This window comes from Eutrigla gurnardus (genome assembly GCF_963514095.1).
Source record: "Eutrigla gurnardus genome assembly, chromosome: 17".
NCBI classification, from domain to species: domain Eukaryota; kingdom Metazoa; phylum Chordata; class Actinopteri; order Perciformes; family Triglidae; genus Eutrigla; species Eutrigla gurnardus.
Window position 1 is genome coordinate 20,981,907 of NC_139928.1, and position 9,472 is coordinate 20,991,378.

At 42.9% G+C, this 9,472-nt stretch overlaps 1 protein-coding gene across 1 annotated transcript; it reads left to right on the forward strand.

The window, feature by feature from the left end:
- Positions 1-714: 714 nt before the first annotated feature.
- LOC311027434 (major histocompatibility complex class I-related gene protein-like) lies at positions 715-8,276 on the forward strand. Its single transcript, XM_084031461.1, has 10 exons — positions 715-855; positions 1,269-1,535; positions 2,850-3,128; positions 6,228-6,238; positions 6,408-6,696; positions 7,001-7,105; positions 7,331-7,348; positions 7,922-7,975; positions 8,065-8,118; positions 8,209-8,276. The coding sequence occupies exons 1-10, from the start codon at positions 798-800 to the stop codon at positions 8,241-8,243; spliced, it is 1,170 nt and encodes a 389-aa protein (XP_083887587.1). The 5' UTR covers positions 715-797; the 3' UTR covers positions 8,244-8,276.
- The last annotated feature ends 1,196 nt before the right edge of the window (positions 8,277-9,472 follow it).

Below are 9,472 nucleotides of genomic sequence, written 5' to 3' on the forward strand. Positions count from 1 at the left end.
GGAAGCACTGCAGCTCCCTTCCTTCAAATTTAGAGAATTCATTTTTATCATGGCGGCCACTTGTTTACTTCCGGGTCACTTCTTCAGTTGACACTTTCCTAAGCAAAAAAACAAGAGTCCCAAAAACATGCAGGCAAAAACCCACAAAAAGGAATCCGACAGCAGGGATAACAGGCTGGACCACAAGGAACATACTAGACCAAATACACAGAAGGAACTGACAAGGAAACAGGAGTTTGTGACCAGCTCATAACTGGTCACAAACTCCGTGAAGCTAACAGACACTTCCTCAACACAACGAAGGAACTCTCAGTTTCTCGCTGTTTCTACTGACGCCAGGCGCCATTTTGCTAAAAGACAAACATCAAAGAAGACACACTTGGAGCTCTTGTTTACTGCAGTGTATGTGAGCTTCATTCAAACATTTCTGCACATTACATTGCATTAGCCTGCAGATGATCACAGCAGAGCTGAGCAGCAGGAGGTTAAATGCTCCTTTCAGGTGCGGACAGCGTTGAGAAACCAGAATAAAGGGTCTTCAGCGTCCTCTCACGCAGGCTGAAATAACATCGCTCCACTTTCACTTTCGTTATTAACCTCAGTAGCTTTACCCGCCTATTAGTGACGTCGGTGCTCAGCTAAAATCCCCATTGGCTAAGACGGAGGGTGAAGTCAGCGCTCTTCCTGGTCTCAGCCTCACTTCAGCCCGGATAGAGCAGCAGCTCGGACGTTATCACTTTGCCTCCACAATAATAACAAGTGAAGAGTTGAAGACAGCTTGAGAAGGACAGGTGACGATGGAGACGTGGACTGTGCTTCTTCTCCTGGCCGTCGGCCTCCACAGCGCGGCCGCAGGTGAGTCCACACTTTAGTTGTTGGCTTTTAAGTTGCTCGCTTGAGGAGTGTAAACTACTAACGATGCTTCCTGAAGAAGAAACCACTCCACCAACTGGAAACTAAACTGGACTTTCACTTCACATGGAGATGAAATCAAATGAACAACGCCTCTTTCTACAAACTGCTTTCTGTCAACCAAAGTCAGGAACACAACTGACCTAAATATGAGACTCCTTCACTATTTAATATCAGAATAAACACAGTTTTCAAGACAAAAGCACCAGAAACATGTTTGTGTTTGTTGAGTACAGCAGATATTATCAACGTGTATTGAATGTAGTTCTTTTGGATTGCGTGTGCAGGAAAACTACATTGTTCAGTGATTTGTTGAAGATAAAAACTGAGATCATGACGTTCATCTTGTGTTGCAGAGATTCACTCTCTGAAGTATTTCTCCACGTCGTCCTCTGGAGTCCCAAACTTCCCAGAGTTTGTGTCTGTTGCGTTGGTTGATGACGTTGAGATAACTCACTATGACAGCAACACCAGGAGAGTAGAACCCAAACAGGACTGGATGAACAGAATCACAGAAGATGATCCTCAGTACTGGCAGACTCGCACTGAGAACTGTGAGGGTGTTCATCAGGCCGAAAAAAACAAAATTGAAGTTACAAAGCAGCGCTTCAACCAAAGTGGAGGTTTGTTTATGTTTCACTTCATTTTGACAACATTTGGTTTATACTTTCATCCTGTATTTTAATAAACACACACACACACACACACACACACACACACACACACACACACACACACACACACACATCCACTAGTTAATCAGCAGAACATTGATTATCAGTCTTTTATTTAATAAATCAGAAAACATGTTCTAGTTCCAGTTTCTCTAATTAGATAATTTTCTGCATTTCTGTGTTTTATATAATTTTGTATTAACTCCTGTTCAGTGTTGTTCAGACAAAAGATTTGAAGATTCAACCTCAGTTCTGATTCTGGTCCACCTCAGCTCTGATGGGGCCTCAGTCCTGCTCACACTGTAGTTCATTAAAGTTAATGCTTTCTCCTTCATTGACGTGATGTTTAGTGTCATTTCCACACAGAAAGAATTCTGAGCTTTTTAATTCTTTAATTCTCTATAAAATATCTATTTTACAAGGTTACATTAGAACACATCATGATAATGTTTAATATGGCCCAGTGCTCTTTGTTACTGAATAATGATGATCATAATGTAACGCAATGCGATCTCCTTGAACGTGATTAGCTGTTAGCTCTGTTATTTAGCCAATTAGGTAACCGGTGTCTCCTGATGATTTGAATTTGTATTTGCTGTTTACAAGATGGATCAGCAACTAGAAAGAGTTGAAGCCACTATTCAGATTTCATATTTGTACTGAATGAATCGGTGGCTGATATGACTGTGTCCCAAACAGAAAGTCTAGAGCATACATCTTGAACAGGGGGTCCGGGACCCCTAGGAGGTCCACAGTATGACTGCAGAGGGTCCCCAAAATTATTTGATCCCAAATAAATCCCCAAAGACATGTCAACAAATACACCTTAACATGAATACAACCTATATTGAGCACATACAAATCTTCCAGTTTGTTTAATTATATGTGGGCCCTCTACCGGGTCACTATAAGTCTTGGGGCTACTTGGCCTGAAAACGTTGAAGACCTCTGGTCTAGAGGGGTAAAATACGATGGCAAAGCGAAGCTGGAACACTTTGTGTTCACAATGACCAGGCAAAGCGAACTGCAACACGGACTTGAAGCGAACCTTACTCAGACCATCTCCCCCTGAGACGTCCACACTGTCCAGGTGATGGTTGGCTTTCATGGAGCCAATAACAGCAGCAGGTGTAGCTCCTCTGTTGTCTGTCGATCAGTGTGTCTCCATGGAAACGATGTGATATTAACTGATGATCTCACTCTGGTTTAATTCTCTCTCTCTCTCTCTCTCGTCCTCTCTCTCTCTCTCTCTCTCTCTCTCAGGTGTCCACATTCTCCAGGAGATAATTGGCTGTGAATGGGATGATGAGACTAATGAAGGAAATGGTTTCTTTCAATATGGTTATGATGGAGAAGACTTCATTGCGTTTGACCTGAAGACAAAGAGATGGATCGTTCCAAAACAACAGGCTGTCATCACCAATCACAAGTGGGATATTAACAAAGCTTTGCTAGAACGGGATAAACATGACATCACCTATCGTTGTCCTGAGTTACTGAAGAAGTATTTGAAGTACGGGAGGAGCTCTCTGCTGAGAAAAGGTAGAATCCCTGTCACTGCCCTGTTCCTGTCTGTCTCAGTTCCTGTCTCTGTCTTCGTCTCACCCTCTGTCCTACCTTCCTCATCTGGGCGCCCTCACACCAGGGTCATCTGATCCGTACTGTGCCTCGGCACTGTTACCTGTTGCACATACGTCATCACGTCGTAATACAACACACGTATGGCTTGATGTTGTTTTCAGGGAGCGCCGTCTCCAAGTCATCACAACAGAGATCGACACAGAGAACATGACTGAAACTTTACTGACAAGTCACATTTCTAGTAAACACTCTGCGCATGTGAGTGGGAGTGATTGCGAGCAGACAGCACAAGCGGAGTGGATTTTGGAAGGAGATACACAGCTGCATTTTTCTTCTAAAAGTACCAGTCTGGTTCCGCTCCGGGAACACACCACGAGCCCCAAGCCCGACCCAGAATCCCGCTGTGTCTTACACAGTCATCAACAGTATTTTTAGTCAAAAACGGCTCAATAGTGGGGGGGCTTATCAATTACAGCCGTGTCCACATTGCGTACCCGTGCATGTGCTGGTGCATGAACCGTACTGTACTCAAATCCACCTCTTCCAAGCGTGCCGGGGCCGAGGAGCAGTGGTGAACAGTAACAGAGTAAATTTACTTAAGTACTGTACTTAAGTAAATTTGTACTTTACTTGAGTATTAGATTTCTTTAGTACTTATTACTCTTACTTGAAAACATTTCCAAGACAAATACTTTTACTTTTACTCGAGTTAATTTCTAGAAAGGCTGAAAAGTACTCGTTACTTTCAGGCCTGCCCTTTTTTTTTTTAAATACTATTGGACACAAGCTGTGTTTGTCAAAGAAGGAAACCTATCACAGTGCACACTCTCCAGGAAAATACGTAATTCTCCCCATAAGGATACCGCCAAAGTAGCCACGCTCTCGACTGTGTTTGTCAACACAAAACCGCGACAATGGCTGAGTCTCAGACGGAGTGTGATAATGATCCGGAGGAACTTTCAGAAAATGTTAGAGCTATGTTCGATGCAGCATCGAACATGGCTACGACAGTGCAGTTTCCTTTGTCAATATTACACTGTAAGATACATTATGTTAATCTAGTCATACTAGTTAAAGGTATATGTATTGTATTATATTTTACTTATCTTGTGTGACTGTAAAGCGCATGGCAGTGGTTGGTATTTACTGGTGGTGCAGGAAGACATGAACCCCCAAAGACTTTTTTACAAAAATATTTATTAACTATGTTAAAGGGATAGTTCAGAAATTTGGACATAAGACTTATTTTCCAAGTGAGCCGGTGTGTTTGAGATGTCTGGAGACGTTTTCAAGAAATTTCATTCAGTTCTTCTAGTTGCCGAGTTCGCTTATGCTATAGCTAGCGCAAGTCAATGGTTCTTAGCTAGACAAGCATTAAAAACAGTCTTGCCCACTCCACAGCACCCGAGGCAAATCCATTAAAACACTAGACTGTCGATGTACATATGTGTGTTGATAGAATAATATTTGAAACAAAACTAACCTCGCATCGCATGAATCATCCATTTTTTGAGGAACTAGTTTCTCAGCAGCAGCGGAACTTTACTTTGCTCCGTCGGACTCAAAACTCTAAGAGGCGCAGCCCGAATACTGCCCGTAAATAGGCAATCGAACCGGGCCAAACTGTTGGCACTTATACCCCAAAGGCTGTCTGAAAAGCCCTCAGAGCTCACTCAAACACCGGGCAGCCCACAGCCATGCAAAGCCACAATTACGCACCACAAACCTGCTCCGTCCATAGACCCGTAAACCCTCGGACACGTTGCGGGGATTCCCTCCGGTAAATAGAAACATAAACACCGCCGAATATTCGGGCCTTGTGCCCTCAGAGCTGGGTAAAAAAAGCCCTTGGTCCTCACTCAAACACCGGGCAGCCCACGGCCATGCGAATCCACACATGCGGACTCTCCGTCGGACTCTAACTCTAAGACGCGCCGCTCGCAATCCAGCCGGTAAACACGTGGCTCAACACCGCCGAACTCTCGGCACTTGTGTCCCCAAGGCTGTCTGAAAAGCCCTCAGAGCTCACTCAAACACCGGGCAGCCCACAGCCACGCGAAGCCACAATTACGCACCACAAACCTGCTCCGTCCATAGACCCGTAAACCCTCGTACGCGTTGCGGGGAATCCCTCCGGTATATAGACACAAAAACACCACCGAACTCTCTGCCCTTATGCCCCCAGACCTGGGTGAAAAGCCCTTGGACCGCAGACCAACACCGGGCAGCGGGCGGCTCCGCGAATCCACACATGCGGACTCTCCGTCGGACTCAAAACTCTATGACGCGCCACCCGAAATACTGCCCGTAAATAGCCTCTGCTCCGTCCGTAGACCCGTAAACCCTCGGACGCGTTGCGGGGGATTCCCTCCTGGCACCACCAGTCTCCGTTTGTTCGGTCCCGGTTCTCAGCTCCAGCTATCTCGGTCTCCACAGAAGCTCGTTCACGTTCTGCCCTTTGAGCATCCCTCTCGCGCAATTCTTCCTCTGTATATTCAGGCTCGTACAGGTACGGTTGGGTTTGGGTGGAAAAAAACTCCTCATTAGAGTCTTCAAAGGTTTCAGTATATTCTCCAAAAGTGTCCATTTCTGTGAGATTGAAGAAACTAGCACTGCAGGCTACTCTGCGTCTGTAGCAATGACAGCAGGTAAACAAACTATTATAGAACCGGTAACTTATAAGTGCTAGGTGATATCACTCCGCCGCTGCCATAGCCTACTAGGAAGTATGACACGCTGCTGCTGCTGCTGCTGAGACATAAATCCTTAAAAATGCAAGGTTGGTTTTATTTCAAACAGTCTATCAACACAGATATGTACATCGATAGTCTGCCGTTACAATGGATTTGCCTCGGGTGCACTGTGGAGTCGGTATGAGTGTTTTTAATGCCATGCTAACTAGAACCATTGACTTGCGCTAGCCATAGCATAAGTGAACTCGGCAACTAGAAGAACTGAATGAAATGTCTTGAAAACGTCTCCAGACGTCTCGAACACACCGGCTGACTTGGAAAATAGGTCTTATGTCCAAAATTCCGAACTATCCCGTTAATTGCCAAGGGACTGCGGATGTAAATTAGCAGGCTTGCTAACTCCGACACATTTACATTTGTATTCACATACTGATGTTCATTAATGTGTATTGTCCCTTTCAAATAAATAAATAAATAAATAAATACACAGCAGATCATAATAATAAGGATAAAGAACCTCTAACCCGTCTCTCTCTCCTCAGACCTTCCCTCAGTGTCCTTCCTCCAGAAGACTCCCTCCTCTCCAATCAGCTGCCACGCTACAGGTTTCTACCCTCAAAGAGCCGAACTGTTCTGGAGGAGAGATGGAGAGGATCTCCATGAGGACGTGGATCTTGGAGAGATCCTCCCCAACCACGATGGAACCTTCCAGATGAGTGCCGACCTGAAACTCTCAGTGGCAGCTGAAGACCGGAGCAGGTACGAGTGTGTGTTTAAGCTCTCTGGTGTGAAGGAGGACAAAATCACCAGACTGGACGTCATCAGGAGCAACAAAGGTGAGACTGAGACAAGAAGTGATGAGAAACATTATTAGAAACATAATAATCAAACCACAGTTCAGAGGTCGTAGGCGCCGTATTGAATGAACTACTGGTCAGTTTTAGAGGATGAGTAGAATGATTTAATAACTGGATGAATGTATGTATCTGTCAGGAGATCAGTCAGGATCACGTTTTCAAAAGGACCAACAAACACACTGAATACAGGATTGTGGTCCGGTTGACAAATGGAGGTTCTTCTCCTGGAACCTGCTTCATCTGTTCAGGTTGTGACTATTTCCTCTTGTTTTGTGCTCAACAGAGAAGCCCACTGACATGACCACCGTCATCATCGTCATCGCTGCAGTCGTACTTCTTGCTCTCGTCCTCGCTGGGATTGGATTCGTGGTTCACAAAAAGAGGAACAGTAAGACCCAAACGGAGACGTTGTCTCATCTCTTCTTGATTTCAGGCTTTGAGTTGGTGACTTTATCCAGCAAACTTCAACAACAAGCGCTATAAGGTCACGACTAGAAGACACAAACTCATATTCAAGTTCAACATTCATTGTTATTTTTATTGTCAGATTCAGGTTTCATCAGATTTGCTCCTATTTTTCATGTATTTTGTTTAATCCCAGTTTTTCTTTCAGACAAATACCCGCATACTTGTAAGTAAATCTTGTTTTATTATATTAAACATTTTTGTTGCGTTGATTTCCAAAAGTGGCTTTCACTGAGTGCTAAAGTTGGCACAGCTAAACTTTCATTCCCAATTCAAACTTTAAATAATAATAACATTTAAAAGTAATAATCACATGAAAAGCAGTCGCTCCCTATATTTTAAAATTTCATTCCAAATGCATGGAAGGATGAATGAGTTCATACGCTAGTTATGACAATTTAACACAAATATCTGACGGGATAAAATGATGAATGGGACATTTTTGACATTTTCTAACTGAAATGTCGCAGTGAAGGAGGATTCTCTTATTTGTGTACTTTATTGCTTACAAATTATGTTGTTCAACTACAATATTAATACATTGTATAGTGAAAAGGTTAAGTAGAAAATAATAAGAATGAAATGAATACAAAATAAAAGGTAGGCTAGTATGATGCTGCAGATATACTGTGAATGTGTATATATATATATATGTGAGTAATAATACTGTAGACTAGAGAATGTCATGACAGTCACCCAGGATTGGCCTTGTGTTGATTTATTTTGTTCTGTTTTTTAGACAAGAAGACCCCATCTGAGAGATCATCTACAGGATCGTTGATTAACCAATCAGGTCCATATCCATCTGTCTGTCAGTACAAAACACTCATGACAGTCACCCAGGATTGGCCTTGTGTTGATTTATTTTGTTCTGTTTTTTAGACAAGAAGACCCCATGTGAGACTTCAACTACAGGATCATTGATTAACCGATCAGGTCCATATCCATCTGTCTGTCCGTACAAAACGCTTCTTTATCTGATTTTGTCCTTTACTTGACTATTGTTTTGTATTTTGGTCTCTTCAGACTCAGAGTTCAAGCAGCAACACACCGTTGGATAAAAGGTAACTAATGTGTGACGCCTGTACTATCCCAGTGGTTTCACACCTTCCATTCCTGATACCTTATTGCCATATTATTACGTTTTGCACTGTTCATTTTTAATGCTTGTGTATTTGACAGATGTGAGTGACTGCAGGAAGAGGAGGGTGAACTTCAGTCCATAACTTCAGACTCTGTTATGTACAAAGTTTGACACAATCTGAAATCTAATATAAACAAAAGAGCCGGATCACCGACAAAACCGGTTTAATGTCCCTGATATTCACGTGGCCAAAACATTAACGTTGCCAAACGCAACAAGGCTTTAAAAGGAGCAATAATCAATATTTGAGAATTAAAAATGTATCAAATGACGATGCGTAATTTGAAAAGCGACTTGTTCGAGGATTATCGATGCTGTCAGTGATGTCATCGTAGATGCTCATTGATTGGAATACGACATTTCAAAATTAGGTTGGTATATATTTTACAAGTACGATTTGGATTTTTGCTTTTTGTTTTAGTTTAGAAATGTAATTTTGAGGTTTGTGTGTTCATCTATAAATAATACAGCATAGCTGAACTTTAATACTTTTAAATGCTTTTTAATGCTGTCAGGCTTTTCACAAATGTAAATTCACATGTCGACACACATCCATGAACGTGCATTCACATTTTCATATCTACACTCGTAGCATCCGGCAGTTTGATGATAACGAGAGATAACAGATATTAGAGTTTTTCTCTCCGTTGTTGGATCGGTGTTGCTGACCCCGAGACACACACACACACACACACACACACATTTTCCAGTTGTGTAAATAGTTTGTATATTTCTTGAAAACGTAAGATTGTTTTTACGATGATTGACTTCCTAGAGGTTTTTCTTTGTGTATCTGGAGTATGATGATGTGTCAAACAGCCTGTTTTCTCCAACCGGCGAATGATTGACGCAACAATTCCTCGTCCCGTCGCTGCAATAAGAACGCCTTTCTAGCTTCTTGTTAGTCGTTCGTACACCACGGCGTCTGCACTGCAACGTAAACACATCTGCATGAAGAAGCAGCGTCGTGAACAAGTGAGGACGTTTAGAACGTGAGTTTGCCAGTGGAGGGTCAAACAAACACACGACTTGCACCAAGGAGACCGGTGTCCCAGACCTGTGTCCCGGAGCGTTGCGGCTTTCTTTTAAAAGCTCATAGTTTCACAACACATTTCCTGTCAACTTGTTTCCGTACGTATGCTGCGT

Excerpts from the sequence above, each read along its gene's own strand:
- LOC311027434 (XM_084031461.1), top strand. The coding sequence starts at position 798 with ATGGAGACGTGGACTGTGCTTCTTCTCCTGGCCGTCGGCCTCCACAGC. Across the intron at positions 7,976-8,064 it reads ATCGTTGATTAACCAATCAG|ACAAGAAGACCCCATGTGAG; the intron begins GTCCATATCCAT and ends TCTGTTTTTTAG. Across the intron at positions 8,119-8,208 it reads ATCATTGATTAACCGATCAG|ACTCAGAGTTCAAGCAGCAA; the intron begins GTCCATATCCAT and ends TGGTCTCTTCAG.